Consider the following 17,912-nt stretch of genomic DNA (forward strand, 5'->3'; position numbering starts at 1 on the left):
AAACCCATGGCTAAACAACTAAATCCCACCAAAAGGTGTTTGTGGTTTGTTTCTAAGGACTTCCAGGTTGTGTTTCTTTGTGGCTTTCAAAATGACTTAATTTGCGGTTGATACATGTTTGCTTCGTCCTGGGCGATCCTGGTGCAGGAGCTGCTTGCAGGGAGCCTAGGATGCTCCAGGGCACATGGGAGTGGGGTTTGCTGGGAAACAGTTTCTCTTGCTCTGTGAGAGTAAAAATAACAGTGCAGAGAGCAGCTGTGGCTGTGTCCCTTAAGGAACAGTCCTTTGAAGACCTGTGGTGGTGTACCTGCTTCCACCATCCCCCGAGCAGGGCAGGTGGAGGCTCTGGGTGTGCCTGGCTGGGGTTTCTTGGGCTCTTGTTTTCCCTTGGTGCACCATTATTAGGATCATTAATACTGTTATTTTCCTACTGAGTCCTAACAGTCTGTGTCTTCTTGAAAGTGCCTAGCAAAGAGTAACTCAGTGTACAACTCCATGACTTCTCAAGGATTTACATCTAGCTTAGAAGCCATTGCTACCTAGACACGGCCAGTTGTTTTTGCCTGAAACTCGGCATTTTGCACTGAGTTTTATTCTTCAGTCACTTTATAGATAAGTCTATCGTGCAAATAAATCCAACTGCTTTTCAATTTGACTGTTCTGGTTCAGTATTTAAGCATTAAGATTATTGGTGAGTGGCACAAATGCTTGTACTTTGCTTTTTTTTCAGGACATCTATTCAATATAAATACTGAGCGCTAAGATGCTTTCATAGTGTAGTTATGTAAATTATCAGAAAAATAAGTTGTCACTGAAGGGGTATTGAGGACAAAGGTGATACAGAGACTGCATCATCAGAAGGCATGAAAAAGCACTTTATTATTAGAAATCCACAGTTCTTATAGAAACAATAGGGAACCTAAGACCTGATTGGCCTTTAGGAATCTTCTTACTTACTGGTCAAGAAGGGACCACTGCTTCTTGTAAACATGTTTGACAGAGATTGCCAGAGGTGCAGAGATTGAGATAATAGTTGTTTTAATTCTTTCTCTGAGCTTTCTCACAGCTTCTCACCACTTCCCAGGAAAATCCTGGGGAGAGCAATGTCTCTCTCTGTTCAGAGGATCTGTATTACCACAGTAAGTGTCTCTTTTGGGATTGTACAGATTACAGCTGGACCTGGACATGCTCTGCCATGCCTCCAGACAAATTTTATGCAAGGTGCTGAGTACTTTGGAATAACAAAAAGCTGTGATAGGAAATGCTTCCTCATGCTCACCATTTGCCTCTTCACTGTGTTAAATACTCTTGGAAGACAACATCCTTGCTCTGGGGAAAGGGCAGTTTGTGAAATGGAGGAGTAAGAGATGGTTTGGGGTTCCTCTTGTGTTCAAATAATATTATCAAAGACACAAGGAACAACAAAATACAGAACTTCTTCATCTAAGTATAGAAGAAGGTGCAGCTGTTCTGTTCAAGGGAAAAATGTTTTCAAGTCTTTCAGAGTACTAAGTAATTGATAGGAAGACATCTGTGTGTGTTGAGTCTGTTTTTAATACTGTGGACCTCAAGCATGCGAGTTTTATCACTTTTTGTTCCAATACAAATCAATTTCTATTTGAGAGGTGGTGGTTCAGAAGAACAGTGGAATCATCCACACAGGAAGGTGTTACTGTGGGAAGCTAATTAAACTGGGCCCTGGCCCTTGAGGGCCCCTGGAAACTGTCTGGGGTGTGCTCAGCACAGCTGCAGCTCCCAGGGAGCCACAGGATAAACCCAGAACAATTCAAGGCAGCTTCACTCAGGCTTTGCCACCTTTGGGAAGGTGGAAAAAAGCCATTTAATATGTAATGCCTTCCATTAGCCAGGGTATACCTTCACTTTATAGGGCATCTTTGGTAAGTTTGTAAGGTATAGCTAGAAATTAATGGAAGCCAGAAATCAAATGACAATTTTAATAGACTTTAGAACAGCGTGTACGAGTATAAAACACTGGTTTTGTATTTCAAAAGTTGCAGGAAGATAGCCAGTCATTTTAAACAGTCTTCTACAAAACATATGCCAGTAGATTACATAAAAGACACTATATACAATATAAAAGAGCAGAAACCAATCCTCACTGTAAAAATAATTTAAAACAAAGTATTTCAATTTAAAATATCTCCTATAGCACAAACTAATACATTGTGACATGCAAGTGAAAACTAAACATATTACATTCTTTAATGTAGCCAAATAAGAGCTGTGTTAAATTTGGACAATGAGACAACATGCCAACATTTCCCAATGAATACAGGAGGCTGTTCTTAAATATTTATTAACTGTGGTATTATGTTCAAAGAACAGCCACTATACATCTTCCAAAATGTAATAAATATTAAAGCAAAGTATATGAATCATCTACATCGTTGAGTTCATTTGGGCCAATGTTGAAAAAGTGGTTTATAGAAAAATGCTGTTTCACTGACTACTGCACTGTGCAATTGTACAAAATAGTTCTAAAGGCTTGGAAACAATCTGCACTTGACCATTTGCAACATCCAGTTTTAAGGCAGCCTAGCACTTGAGACGGCAGAGTGGGGGAGAAGCTGCTTCGCTTTTGTCTCCAGGATGGAGCTGGCAGCTGGGAGGAGGTTTCCCAGCTCATGAGGAGCTCAGGCCAGCAGGTCCTTGATCCACGTGGAGCTCCTTGGCAGCACAAACGGAGGCTCCCACCACTGGAGTCAGTCTCTGGCTTGGTGCATCAGTGAGCACATTTCTGTGCCTTCTCACATGCTGGGAGGAACACTCTTCTCAACTCTGCTTCCACACGGGAGCCTTGGCAATTCCTCAGATGCTGTTTATAAAGCAAGCTGCTCTAGATGTGACCACTGGATACAGCGTGACAGGCTCTGACTGGGGGGATCCTTTCTGTTTAAAATGCTGCATTCTAACTGCTAAGGAGCCAACGCCAACAACGCTTCATTTCCACAGCAAGTCATACACAGCAACCTTAGCATTTGCACAGCACTTCTTGATCCATCAAAAAACCATTGGATTCCTCAAGTGCTGCTGTCTTGTTTCCATCTCGCTATCTGCTTGCAATTAAATATGTCTCAAACATACAAAGGAACTGTTAAAGCAAAAAAAATTAGCTGCCACAGTAGGTCTTAGAAAATGCCAGTGTTTAATGACAGACTAGGCGTGAATGAAAGGTTTAGCAGAAGTGTAAGAAGATTTTAAATAAACCAAAGTGTTACAAAGCAAGAGGTGTGAAAATACCATTCTTTGGTCTAAATTAGCTGTTCCCTTTATATTAGTTAAACATTCCAATGGCTTTTTCAAAACTGTTTAAAAATAATATAAGCTGAAATTTATTAAGGAAAAATATGTATTATATACATGGATGTCTGATCAGACAGATGAACTTAAAAGTGAACATAGTGACAGTTGTTTAGATAATCCTAGTACCTTAAAAAAAAGATGAGTTAGTGTTGAGTGCGCAGTAATAGATTTTTATTGAAAAAGGTAAAAAACTAAGCATGAAAATCTGTTTTAGTTATTTAAAAACACTACATCCGTATGGTTTTGTTGCTCTAAATTCAGACGTAAACATTCATTCTGACATGCCAAAGCTCCTAATGCTGGTGGGAAGTTCCTGTAACCAGTCAGTGATCACTTTACAGCGCATTGCTCGGATGTTCAGTCCCTGCAGCTTCATTTGTCTCAGCTGATTCCTCAGCTTCCAATTCCTCCTGTTCTGCTCCATCCTCCCCGAATCCAGGCTCCTCTTCCCTCTCGGGAGCATCCTCATCCTCTATGCCATTGTAAAACTCCTCCATCTCACTCTCATCCTCCACATCTAAGCTCTGACTGCGGCACGAGCCGCTCTCACTGCTGCTGCCACAAGAGCTGGAAGATATGATATCGTCTTCAGAATCCGAGTAGACCTCAGCACCGTGGAAGATATAGCGATTGGGTGGCAAAAACAGATACTGAGTACCTGGAACAGAATTTTAACAGTCAGTCACGTGCTGAAGTAAATGACTGATGCAAGATCTTGTGGTTAGAAGGTGCCTGAATAGATCTGTTCTCAACAGTGACTTAACTGACAAATCAGATGACATGAAAGTGCATTTTTGCCCATGTGTGTGTATTTATTACAAAGGGCAGGAGAAATGCTTCACTGGAAAGCTCAGTGTTCCTCCTCCCCCTCCCTATGATGCCAAAGAGAATTTATACTGATTGTTCAGCAGCTGTTTTATGGGAACACATTCCAAGCTAGACTTCCTCCACCTGTGACAGAATGGGAGCCCCTGCATGGAGTATCAGAAGCCTAAACCCAACCTTTCCTTTGGAAAATTGTACTTTAATTCCTGACTCCTTACATCAGTTACAGGACTACACACAGGCTTCCTTGGAAACTCTGAACTTTCCTTAAATATGTGCCTCACTCCAGCTGTGAGATTTTTAAGTCCTGTCATTACTTTGAATTCCGGCTGCAATACCAAATCATGCTCTACTGTGACCAGGTTCTGAACACCTCAGGATGAAACTAACTTTTCTGAAAATACATTTGAAGATGTTATGAAGGAATTTATTTTTTGATACCTACCTTCAACCTTCTAAACTTTGATCTTTTAGGTGAGGATGTAATCACTGATTTTAAAACCTATTATGAAATACAAAAAATATCTCCTACTGGCTTCTCCAAAATAAATAAATGGTTCGGTGAGAGTTATATAGACACTTGTCTGAACAAAAATAGCCACCAAAACCCACCGATTGAGAGTAACTTATTTATCACTTTAAGGTAAGTCTAGCATAAATGTATCAGCCAAAAGGAAGCAACATACTGAGAAGCATTAACACTTACCATCCAGCCTTTTGCTAATCTGTTCTTTTGCAGATCTGTTTACCCAACACTTCTTCAATATTTCACTCTTTTCTTTATTTTCTCCATCATTAGATACATTTTCCTTCATTGTTTCAGAGTTCATTAGCTCACTAGCAGGATTTTCAGGGTTTTCTGATGACACCTGTGTGTCCTGAAGCGTCTCCTCTGAGCAGGTCCCTTTAGTTTCTGGGGCAGGCTGACAGTTTTCTACCTTACATTCAGGTGGATGTTCTGACGCCCCCACAGAATTGGCTGGGCTCATCCTTTCTGGTGAACTGGAGCCTTCTGAAATGTTCAGAGGGGTTGGTGGGAGCTCAGCTGAGAGCGCTTCGAGCTCCTTGTGCGGCCGTGGAGGCTTTTCTGTGATTTCTGAAAGTTTTACCGAGTTGTAGCAAAGTTTTGTGTATTCACTACCCAACCTCTGACACAATTCATTAATAATGACATCACAGTCTCCAAGAAGCTCCACGTCGAAGTGTAGATGAGGCAAAGGTTCCCTATTAATTAAGATCTGAGGCACTTCATGGGGGATGGAACCTATAGATGGAAAAGAAAATTCAAATGTAGTCACTTGGATTTACTTCCAGCAGGGACCTGCTGAGAAAGCTCGCCTTCTCTTCATGCCTTCACTTGCAACAAGACAAAACCATCCAGGTCAGGCAGAAGACAAGCCAGTCCCAAATTTAACAATGGCAGTTTCACCTGCTATGCCTACTGTAGCCTGGTTAGATGGGTTTTTTTCCCCCTTTTTTTCCAGTTAAAAACACTCCTCAATCACTGAGAAACTTATGCACAGAAATACTGGCTACAGTAATATTAAAAGTACAGTAGTATTAAAAAGATTAAAATTAGTACTGTAATCTCTTCAAATTAGGTTGATTTTGTGCATTTGTTTTAGGTTCTTAAGTGCATGTGAGGAATATACTGCTGTTGAGATGCTTCCTTTCTAAAGCCTTCAAACCTTCTAAAGCATATTGCAAGCACGGAGAGAAATGAATCTTAAAACAAAGTCATTCAGGTTTAAGACAATAGTTTTTCAGATAATCATCTAATTATCTTGACATCTACCTGGAATGTAGAATAAGCACTTAGAATTTGTTACTTTCTCAATTTTCCGTTTGAGCTTTACATAGGCAAACAGCTTTCATCTTACAAAACATGCTGCTCACTAAATTGAGCCAGAGGTGTTTCTAATAGCCTGGAGTTTCTTAACTGAGAATTCCACTTCTGATGCAAATTTTTAAAAGAAAGTATCACCAGAGATAGTCACTTACTTGGGATCAATGCTACTGGTCTTACTTTGAGTGAAGACCCAATGACAATGAGGAGATCCACTTCATTTTTGTCGTACTTCATGGCACGGTGGAACTGCTCAGGCAGGTTCTCCCCAAAGAACACAATATCCGGCTTCATGATGGCCAGCGGCTCCTCGGGGGGACAGCAGGGACAGCGGGGCACCACCTGCACACAACAGCCCTGTTACAGCCCTGCAGGGCTGGCCTCTGAGGAACTCACAGGTCTCACAACCCCCTGTTACAGCCCTGCAGGGCTGGCCTCTGAGGAATTCACACCTCCATGTCTCACAGACACTTATTTTGGCACAGACAGGGAAGTTGCAGTGATATTTCCTCGTTTCATTGTTCTGTGGGTGTACAGGCAGCTACACTTTTCACTGCTGTCTGCAGCAAAGCTACAGCAGGAATAAAGAGGGAGAGACCAGGCAGGTCTATACCACAAGCCAAAGTCCAGCAGTTGTGCTCAACACCAACTGAGCATACCTCCATTTGACAGGAACAGATTTTTCATAGTTTAATCAGAACAAAAACTGAGATTTCGCTGTCAGGTTCCAGTTGAGGATCTGATACAAATACTGTTCTAATCCAAGAGTCTTTTGTAGAGCTTTACCTGCAGTTTCTCCTCTCCTCCAAAAGGTTACATGTGTTATGCTCACAAAGCTGCAGGGCAGGCAACTGGCTAAGAGCATACAGGACAAGAATAGAGGCCAGAACTTGCTTGGTCTCCATTTTAAACTCTTCTAATTCCTCCAGAAATAGAGAGAATCCTGCTTCACTAACCAAAGTGGTCACTAGTTGGGTTTGTGGAGAAGTAGATTCCCTTTTCTCCTGAGCCAGTGAGTTTTCTGATCTTTGGGACTTCTTTCAACTCTTTTCTACTCAAAAAGACTTTTTAAGAGAGAATAAAAGCAAGAAGGTGAGTGATCCACAGACAATACTGAGCAATTTCCTTACAACAGTTCAAGTCTTTTCAGCTGTAGTGTTAAAATATAAAACTTCACAATAAATCCAAGGAGCTGCAATCATATAGAAACCATCACAAGCTACAGATTAGAGCTATAAAGATGTAAAGATATGCATATTACCTATTGGAATAAAAAATACCTGAAAACTGACATTTCAATGCATAACAAGTCCCTACTATTCAGAGAACAACTGCAGAAAAAATAATACAGCACACTGAAAGTTTAAATGAAAATTAATTTTTAGGATGCCTGCAGTGGGACAGAAGACAATACTTTCCAAATTAGAAAATAAGACAAGTAGAAGGCTTTCTTCTAGTGTCAGATAATCTTTCCCAAAAATTAAAGTGTTTGAGCAAAGAAAAACCTTTCGGGATTGATGCCTTGTGGGATAAGAAGCAATTTGGCACAAGAGCTGGGAACTGGTGTGGTGGAAACCACCATCCTGCACCGAAGCAAGAAAGCACCCAATAATCCCACAGTCATGGGAAACCAACTAAAAGATTTCCCAAAAAGGAGCAGGTGGCTAGAATGAGTTTTGAACTTCTCCCTCAAATCTTTATATATTAGAAAGAGAAAATCTAACTTCAGTCAGGTGGCTCTGGAGGTAAAGGAACAAAAATTATCTTTAGAATCTTCTTAAAAATAATACTCTTAATAGCAGAGTAAACCAAATTTCATTAATTCAGTGTTACAAGGCTTCAGGCTTATGAGAGTCACATTTCTTAAAGCTTTAACTCAAAACATCTCTTCTGAAAGGCTTTCACTGAATTCCATTTCAAATGTAATGCCTGAAGGATTTACATCCCTTCCTTGTTTCTCATCTGTGCACTCTGTTGCAACTGTGAACTCTGAGGCATTTATCAAAAAAAAAACAGTGAGCCTGCAGGAGTCCCCTTTCATTTGCATAAACAAGACCTTTTTTGATGACAGAATCATCACCTCTGTTCCTTCAAAAGAAGGGGGAGAGGAGCAAATGTAGATAGGGTCTCCAAGTCAAAGGTTCATCTGCTCTGACAGAGCAGAACCAGCTCTTGCCTTGGTCCTGGGTCACTTCACCCAGAAATGGGGAGTTTGGAACATGGAATAGTTCAGGAGTCCTAGGAACACCAACATCCCATTTGATCCTTGCTCTAGCCTGCTCTGTGATTAGCAATTTCTCCATGGATCAGCTGCATTTGAAACACATTTTTAATACAGATAAATGCTCAAAGAGTAGCCAATGTTATAAAAGGCTTAAGAATGCTTTCTCAGTGTGACTCTAAATTCAGATCAACACAAACCAGGTATAAATCCAGCTTTCTGCTTACCATTTAACCTCTAATTTTTATCAGAGGAGCTATTAAAAATGGGCTCTTAACGTTTTGTTCTGATTTTTGCCATTACCTAATTTTGGAGTACAGTATTTGAATATACTTTTAAATACCAGAGGAAATACTAAAATACAGAGAGGCACTTTTATGAAATACATGCAGAGATCTAGAGGCTTTTAAAAGCAGATCTTGTAAGCAATCCCAGCATGGGGGTTCAGGGTTTGGTTTGGGGTGTTTTTGAGAGAATTACTTCTTAGAAAGCTGAAAGTGTGTTAAAGTAAATTTTTTACCTGATTGAAAATATCTCCTCGAACAACTTCACAATCAACTTTGTATTTACAGATCAGGCAGGAAGCTGTTGCAAAGGAACCTGAAGGGAAAAACCCGTATGGTAGCATCAGGATTTGAAGTCATTCAGATTTGGTCTTATACCCAAGGTGTTTTGACAAAAAGGCTGTTATGTTGCAGTACTACAGAAATCAAGCCATTAAAAAAGGTAATGTAAAATTAAAAAGAGATCCTTGTAATACTAGAAGTTACTGTTCTTCTAGGTGTTAGTGAGTAGAAATCTTGTTTTAGGAGTAGCCATATACCACATGCACGTCATCACAAACGATCCTGTGTCCTCTCACATCTCAGATCCCCTGACCTGTGCAAGCACAGACAAGGAGCAGAGAACAGAACCTGCCCTTCTTGTTACACAGCAGTGGTGCTGCAAACAGCATCAGCAGCACAGGAACCCACAGCAACTCCACACACTGTAGCACAAAATAACTAAGAAATGCATTAATAAAGACCATATGCTTTCAGGGTATTGTATTGGCTAAGACAAAGAGTGAAAGCACAGAAAAACCTGGAGCAGATAATTTATGAGCAGCTGGCAGCTCAGCTCTGATGATCACTGCAGGCCTGCAAACTTCTGAAAAAGTAGAACACAGCTTCTGAAACCTTGCTCAGCACTGCAGCTCCCCCAGTGTGAGGGATTCCAAGGACTATGGGAGGTATGACAGTTATTTGCTCACTTTAATTAGCTGATAGTAATAATTCAGAGCGTCATACAGGGTCACGTCTATCAGGCTTGCAAACCCAACTCAGAGGAATCTGCTGCTACTTCTCTGCAACTCTATTATGTGAATTACTTTTCACCAGCAGAAGTTTGGTGTCCATGTCATTCCCAGCCAGCAAGCCACGCCCTCTGCTCACTCAGCTCCAGAAAGGAATACAGTCTAATTCCAGATGCATTGGTTGAATGCAAGAGCCATTTTAAATACAGCAGAATGCATTTCAGACACCACAGTTTTCATAGGAGGAATTGTGCTGTAGGTCTGCAGTGACAGATGGGTCTGAAGGTTCACATAAGAACTCCCCAAATCACTGCAAGTTTCTGTGTTAACTACTCATTATTAACTTGCCATTGCCCCAGCCACAGGAAAAAGCAGAATAAATACAGCAGTGTATTTATTTTGTGCCCCACAGAAGAGCTTTGGTTTTTCTTCAGCCATCATCATTAGGAAACAACCATTTGTTAAAGAGCAGCAGCAGTAGGTCAGATAAAGCTTGATGGGCTCAAAAGAACCTTTGCTAATTTGCAAAGGCCTCAAAATCTCCAACTGCATATGCTTTTAAAGAATCTGTTTCATTCAGCATCACCTTTTTGTGATCTCATCCCTGCAGTGTGCAACTGGAAAAACGGGGAGCTTGAGCACAGCAGTGATGTGCAAAAACCCAGCCACATAAGAGGTTTGTAACAAATGCCTCAGATGAAATGCCAACCAAAAGAAAATGTGTGGCACATTAAGCACAGAAACCAGCACTGGGGCTGGGAAGCTGACTGGCAGATGCTGCTGTATGCTGCTAGGGTCCCACTCAGAGCACTGTGCTTGCTCTGCCAGGAGAATGAAAATTGGAAACGGATCTGGCACTGAGCTAAGCTTTGTAGGTATGGAAACCACATGAGTTTGGCCCCTGGCAAACGTGCAATTAGTTGGATGGACCTTACAAACATGCCAGTGCTGCTTTTAGATGATCTATGTGTCTGAGGTTTATTAAATGATCCAAACATGCATTTAAGAACTAACTTTCTAAATTCTTTTGAAAACTAATACTTGGACTTTCAGCTTGACATATACAAGTCCTTGGAAATGGAAAGCATATCAAGCAATTAAAGCGATTCCACTTAATTAGGCCTCATAATTACAGAATCTGTATGACACTACAAGATGATCTTCAGTTCAACTGAACTGGTGATTGATGCTCAATGTTTTAAACCTGAGGTGGAGTCACTGAGGTGTCAGGATATTTTAGGATTTCAGTGTAATGTGACATAAAGAGTCAGATAACACCGAGACTCCCATTCCATTATGGGCAGTGAGAGGGACCCATGGCAAGACTGGTTTCCATGCTGTGTTCTCACACAGATCAAGAAGCACCAAAAGCATTTTAGAAGGTACAGTCTAAGCTCATGCCAACAGGGTGTGGATCTTCACTGATACACAGACCCTTTATCGAGCTCAATTCCTGAAAGGAGTTATTTCTATTTGAAACCCTTCTGATTTAAATGTAAGCTGTCTGAAACAAAATTTCACCATTTAAAAATCAGAGTATTTGTTGGCAAGAGACAAGAATTCAAGGAAAGAAAGTTTCATTCCAACAGAGATTACCTTGTCACATGCACCAGTAGGAATTCCCACAGGGAAAATAAGTGAAACTAAACCTACTAACCATGACATTGTATTATCCTTTGGATTCCTGCAACCTGTTCCAGTGTGTCTATGTTCTGAGTATAGTTGCGGAGGAGTTTTCCTTCTTTATCCATCAAAGCGATGAACCTGTGACAGAGAGATGGCTGGAACTGTCCCGGGTAGATTTCCTAGGGAATTCAGAAGCACATTAGACAGTGGAAGTGGATACAGAGTCTCCCCCTGAGCTGGGTACTGTCCCCAGCATCCCAGAGCCCCTTACCCTGGTCCCTCCCTGTGCCCTTTGCCACTGCCCTGGCATCCAACTCCTTTTCCCACTGCTCAGCTCCTCAGCATGGCAGGAGGAACTGCTCCCTGCAACCTGGGGTTTTGGTTTTACACAGCATAAAAGCAATGTTTAGATCTTTTTCTGGTTTTGAGACTTATGAAATAGCAAAGCTTTCTCTCCTTTGTTAAGTGTCAAGTGATCTTAATATTTGTTACTAGAAACACATATTCTGATGAACAGAATAGGAGGGGGAGGAGTGAAAAAGGAGAAAAGTAAAAAGTATCAGCTAAATCAGATTTGGACTTTTCTGGTAAAACCTGTGTGTAGACAGGTTTCAAGTAAGTTGATTTTTTTGCTTGCTGTGGTGTTTTTTGGTTTGGGGTGGGTTTTTGTTTGTGGGGATGGTGTTTTTTTAATATTAAAACCCAAAGGAACAGAGTATACTAATGAACATCAAAATTTGTTAGTATCTGGATAGGAAGCTTTCAGAGAAAGATGAGCAGAAAAAGAATGCATTGGGTTTTCTTTTCCAATCTTTGTAATAAGACAGACCAGTAGTATGAATTGTGAGCAAATGGAAGAAAGAATGAGCACAACCTGTGGTGATTGATTTTCACAAGTCCTTACTGGTCCTGTAGAAATTCTTATATCTTGGGTTTGATTTTTTTTTTTTTTGGTCTGAAGGAAATTGAAGACTAAATGCAATTGGACTTTGGGTTTTTTTTTTTTTTGTTTCTCCATATGTCTACAGTTTCTACAATTCCTTCTTGTCTAAGAGACATAATCACTGCTTTTGATACTGTTTAATATCACTGAGAGATTTTCAGCCATCTGAAATTGCTGTTTATATCATGAACTTACAACAGGAACAGTAAAGTAAATTTTAAAAAGAGAAAGAATGTTGCCAAACAGTTTCTAGTTTTTATCTGAGTTATGCATTTTAATATTGTCATCTGTCTTTACTGACCAAGACAAGAACTGTTGGAAAAGCATACCTTTGCAAACTTAAAAAATGGCCTGGGATCCTTTCTGAAATATTCTATATCAAACATTGCTTGAGGATCTGGAAGGTCTGGGAAGTCTACAGCAAGGCGTGCATAGATGCCATCTCTGGATCTAAAGTCAGGTATTCCACAAGACACTGAAACCTGAAATATATTATTGCAATCTGAAATAAATGAAACTACATATTGGACTGTAAAGTGTTGCTCTGGGAAACCACACATTTCTGTATGCCCAGTGCTCAGAAACATTAAGAACAACCAAACCAGTCTGGGTTCTCTGTATTTATTTTTCTTTTCCTTTTTTTTTTTTTTTTTTTTTTTGGTCCCATATAACAATTCCCAAATCACAACCAGGAGAAACAGCACAGAAACAAAATTTGACAAGTGGACAAAATCCCTTTAGTACAGTCTGCACAGGTAGTAACAGGATACCAGAACTTGCTTTTACCACTGGAAGTTTTGTAAGATGTGAACAAAAATTTAGAGCATTATTGCATTAAATTTAATTATTAATTGTTCACAGATCTGCCAACTCAGGCTTAGAAATGTTGGTTGATATTTTAAATTTTTTTTACATGCTAACACACTAACAGAATAGTCTTGCTTTTAAAAAAATATATTCTTACTTCTGAAGAATAAACCCCTTTTGATAAAAGTTGTTTATCAATAAACACTGCTTATCAAAGCATTGTAGTAGTCAATAAGGACTGAAATCATTGTCTCAGACTACCCCAAAATAGCATGGGAAGAGGAACAGGTGTGTGCAAGTATGGAAAGAGCAAGACTGGGAGTAGCAGTGCTCTTCTAAAAGCTGATTTGAATTACTCATCTGATCTGGATCGTATCATACCATCTGTGTGTGAACAACAGAAACAAGAAATGATCTGGTGCACAGGTACAGAGCTGCAAATGTGCTGCAGCTCAGAAATGTTCTTTAGTCAAAGAGTGAGTAGTTTTATCAGCACCACAGAGCACCACGTGCTGAAAGTAACATTCAGTCTGCTGAAATCTGACCAAACTGTCCTTATGATCATCCTCCTCCTCCCCCCCAACTCTTTTCAAATCCTCTTCTTCCAGTCCCTCAAGCTCCATCTGGGATTTTAAGAGATCCACTGAGATTCTGCTTTAAAACAAAAGACTAGGATAGAAAAAGTTCTGGACAGATAATGTGTTCTTATTCCAAAACTGTTTTGCATGGGAGCAGCTGTTTACAAGTTTCTGTGTCTAAGAATATTTGGTTCTGAGAAGAAAGATGTGTGATTTCCAATGGAAGCTGCAGTCCTTGCAGTGGACTGGACTCTTCCCCCGACAGCTGTTGGCAGATTTACTGCAGGGTTTGCAACCTCTTGTTCCCATCCCTGCAAGCTGTACTGAAGTACTGAACCAACCTGGCTCCACATTTTCACACCGTCATTGCAGCAATACCTACCCCAGCTCCAGTCAAGACCATGATCTTCTTGCACTCCTGCAAAAGTTTCACAGCATCATCAATGGTGTTGATATCTTTCCTCTTCTTCCTTTTTGGTGGCTCTGAAAGGATGTTTATCACGATTTGCCACAGAGTCATGTCATCCAGTTCAGGTGGGGGGATCGTTTCTGGTAGCAGGTCCTTCAGAATCATCCGTGGGTCTGTACCTAACATGAGATGCTGCTGAACAAAAGTGTAGGGACCTAAGAAAATTTAAAAATACAGATATTTAAAACAGAGTTAGGTACTACAAATTATCATGGTTATTGTTCCATTTATTAATCCTTACTAGTACAGTTTCATTAATCCAATTTAATGCTCCATTTATCAAACCCCCTGTATTTTGATCTAAAAGTGAGAGCTGGGCATTTTATTTATATATCATTATTTTATGTTAACCCATGAAGGATTTCATAGAAAGTCGGTCAAGTGAAAATCCCAGTTCACAGCAAAGTTAACCTCTTTTAGAGGTGCAACAGGATTTTCACAATGTGCCTCCATCTGTACTTTCCCAACATTCAGTATTTACAGGAATAAGCTGACAACAAACAAACAACAAACATACATATATTTTCCAGAGATATTATAAACCATCACTCTAACCAGACACATAGAGACCAGAAATCCATGATTTTTGTTGGTTTTTTGGTCATTTAACACAAATTATTTCAGACATTACCTCCTCAAGCCATTAAATCAATCTTTCCAGAAACACTTGAGATGAGGGCTCACTGTCCTAAAATCATACAGGGATCATCTTCTTGTCCCTTAAAGAATTAATACTAAGTAGGCAAGCTATAGAAACATGCCATAAATTAGTCTAATTTAGTGAACCTGTGTGTATGCTTTTCATAGGAATTGTGGCAGGATTTATATTCAAGAAAAAATTAAGACATTGACAATTTTAATCAAAATACAGCAAGTTTCAAGGTTCATTTTTAAACTCCTTAAATAACATACAGAATACAGTCAACACTCTAAGCTGTTCAGAGGCACTAACTGCCAATATTTTTGCAACAGGAAAAATAACTTGAACACTAGGGAGTGATTGTTCAAAGGCAAAGAGCATCCAAGATCATGCTCCAGGCTTTTACCTATACGTGGCCTTGGGGTCCAGTCACTGGAACTTGCATGGGAGGCTCTGTCTTCCTCATCACTGTCACAGGAGTGAAAGCCATTGGCTATGATTTCTTCGCTGAGGAGGAAGTTATCTGCAAGACAGCATGAGCATGGGGTTACACTCCAGCCCAAGGGCACAGTGCATCTTCAAACTGATCACAAAAACAAAAATCACACAGTCAGAAGCTTTGTCACTTAGGCACAGAAAATGTCTATTTCTCTTCACATTTAGAGATGGACTTCCAAGATGTTGGTAGATTTACTGCAGGGTTTGCACCTCAGTGCTGGGCTTCAGGGGGACTGGATGCTGACCTTGGTGAAATCTTGTTCTCTAAAGTGTTGGGCATTATGGGTATTTCACCATAGAAATAATCCAAATGTTTTAAAAGTATAACTGAAAACGTCTTTCCCTTTCCCACTGCATTCAGTTCATTCAAAAACTGGGTAAAATGAAAACATGTCACCAGTGCAGACAGATCTTTGACTAGGTTTTAAGAGCATTTAACAACATTTTGAAAGAAACCCACAAATGCACATTTGCTACAACAAATTCACAGGATTTGGTGAGGATGTTACCTTGCAGCTCGGCTGTATTGCTGACCACATACACAATTTATGATATTTCAGTTGTGACACAGAACATGCTCCCCTGTACCACCTTCACTAAGTTTCTCTCGTCCATTTGGCCCTGCAGCTGGGCCTGGCTCAAAGTGCCAGAGTCACCTCAGCTCAGCCCGTGGCTTTAAGCCAGAGTAACTCAATCTAACTCCATCTCAGACCTCGATGAGTGAGCCCAGGGCAGAACAAGAACAATTTGTGTTACTGAGCTCACGTTGAAGGGGAAATCTAAATTCCAGCCTGAGCAGCTTATTAGAACATAGACTACTCAACAACCTTTTTTACTGGCTTCATTAGAAATAGCCTCAGCACCTGTAGCTTCATTTGCTGAAAATCTATGGACAAAGAACAAATTTCACTCATGCTCTGTAAAGCAAAGAATCACTGACGTAGTTCTCATTCTCGTCTGAAGAACTGAAGAACCCCCTGCACTGTTTTAGCTGTTATTCCGCTCGATTCTCAAATAAAGAACACCACTAAACACCATCATTTTTTATTCAGAGGTTGTGTTGTCCTTCTCCTTGTTAGCATAAATTTTTGATTTGACTTTATTTTTGATTAGAAAATAAAGATCAATGACAGAAATTTGTTGTTGGTCCTTGCTGTCTTGTTCTTCTGAGGCCACAGGTGCTGATGGACATTACTATTTCCTATTAATCTACTTATTTACAGCATTTCAGTTCCATCATGTTATGCATGAAGTCAGTGAACATTGAGAATTTTGGAGAAGGAAAAAGTGCATTAGTACACATCAGTAACCGCGAGGTACAAGTTTAACTTGAGCGACCTTTATGGCTTCTGTATCAAGAAGCAAAATTTACATTGTGAAAGGCTCCTCACAGGCAGGGCATAGGGCCTGGGATTCAGGAAACGCTGACAGATACAAGAAGGATAAAGTAACAGTTCAAACTGTAACACTCCCTGAGTATTCCTCAAAGGACCAGAGGGGATAATGCAGGCCAGAACTAAGCCAGCCACAGCAAAACACCTGAGGCTCGGAGGGACCTGAGCAAAAGGCTTTGTGTAAGGCACTAGTAACAGATCATTGGCTTGGCTGTCAGCTGTTCTAGTGGAGATTTTAAATACTGAGGCTGTTCCAGGTTTACTCTATACCTGTTCCTTTTGTACTGCTTTTGCACAGACATTTGCTACAGAGTTGAAGTACCTCTAACGGCATTCCAAGATAAAATGTAAAGACTATACTGGCAGAATCCAGTGTCTGATAAATTTTAATAAGTCTTTCCAAAGCACTGCTTTAAAAAAAAAAAAAAAAAAAAAAGGCAAGCCAAAATTAACAACTCAAACAAAACAGAACTCAAACCTGATCAGTGTGCACTGTGAGGTACTTTCACAGTGATGCTGATGCTGCCCACCAGTAAATATCTGAAAGAAACTTTTTAGGAAAAGAGAGGATACTGCACCCCGTATCCTCTGAGATCTAGCTTAGTTTTGTGCTGCAGTCACTGAAACCTTAGCCAAGACTGTCACTTGCAGTTCTTTAAAGAACTAGTCAAGACTGCTGCTGCTGAGCCTATGTGCAAGTTTCTAAGGATCAGAAATAAAATAATTAACGCGGCAGAGATTGCGAAAAGGAAACCGGGCTTATATTTGTTCATTTTTAATAACTTGCTGCCAGCAACACAGCAGAATAGATGTTTTCAGGGCTGAGAGCCGAGCCGCTGCCCTGGCCGGCGGGGCCGGGCCGGTGACACGGCGCCCCTGCGACACGCGGGGGCGGCGCTGTGCGGGGAGGAGGGAGCCGCGGAGGAGGGGAGGGAGGGGAGAAGGGAGGGGTCGCTCCTCACCGGGATGCGGGGCCGGCACCGCGGCCGCCCCGTTCGAACACTGCGCCCGCCCGCAGCCCGGGGCCGCCTCCGCCGCGTCTTCGCCGGGCGCCGCCTCCGCGCCCTCCCCCTGATCCCGCCGCGGAGGCGGCTCCGCCCGGGGCAGGCCCCGCAGCCCGGCCCCGCCGTCCGCGCCGCTCCGCGCCGCCGCCGCCTCGCCGCCGTCCTCCCGCTCCGCCCGGCCGCCATCGAACCCCGCGGCCGCCGTCTCCCCCGGCGGCTCCGCGGGCACGGCGGCGAGGGGCGCGGGCGGCGGCCCCGCGGCGCGGTCGGGGCGCGGGGCGGGCGCGGCGCTCCCCGATCCGCGGCGGTGCCGCTTGGCCGCGGGCTCGGCGCCGTCGCTGCCGGGGCCGGCGGGGCCGCGCGGGCGGAGCGGCGCAGCGTCCCCGTCCGCCATCTTGGCGCCGCCGCAGCCGCCGCCCCCCTCGCGCCCGGCCCCCCCCGCC

General features: G+C 41.8%; 1 protein-coding gene across 1 annotated transcript; it reads right to left on the minus strand.

The window, feature by feature from the left end:
- Nucleotides 1–1,941: 1,941 nt before the first annotated feature.
- Nucleotides 1,942–17,863, minus strand: SIRT1 (sirtuin 1). The gene is made up of 9 exons (XM_021529036.3): nucleotides 17,428–17,863; nucleotides 14,980–15,096; nucleotides 13,847–14,088; nucleotides 12,409–12,561; nucleotides 11,168–11,315; nucleotides 8,737–8,816; nucleotides 6,151–6,337; nucleotides 4,856–5,413; nucleotides 1,942–3,982 (listed from the first exon to the last, which is right to left on the minus strand). The coding sequence occupies exons 1-9, from the start codon at nucleotides 17,861–17,863 to the stop codon at nucleotides 3,660–3,662; spliced, it is 2,244 nt and encodes a 747-aa protein (XP_021384711.2). The 3' UTR covers nucleotides 1,942–3,659.
- Nucleotides 17,864–17,912: the final 49 nt, after the last annotated feature.

This window comes from Lonchura striata, chromosome 6 (genome assembly GCF_050655825.1).
Source record: "Lonchura striata isolate lonStrDom1 chromosome 6, ASM5065582v1, whole genome shotgun sequence".
Classification (NCBI taxonomy): domain Eukaryota; kingdom Metazoa; phylum Chordata; class Aves; order Passeriformes; family Estrildidae; genus Lonchura; species Lonchura striata.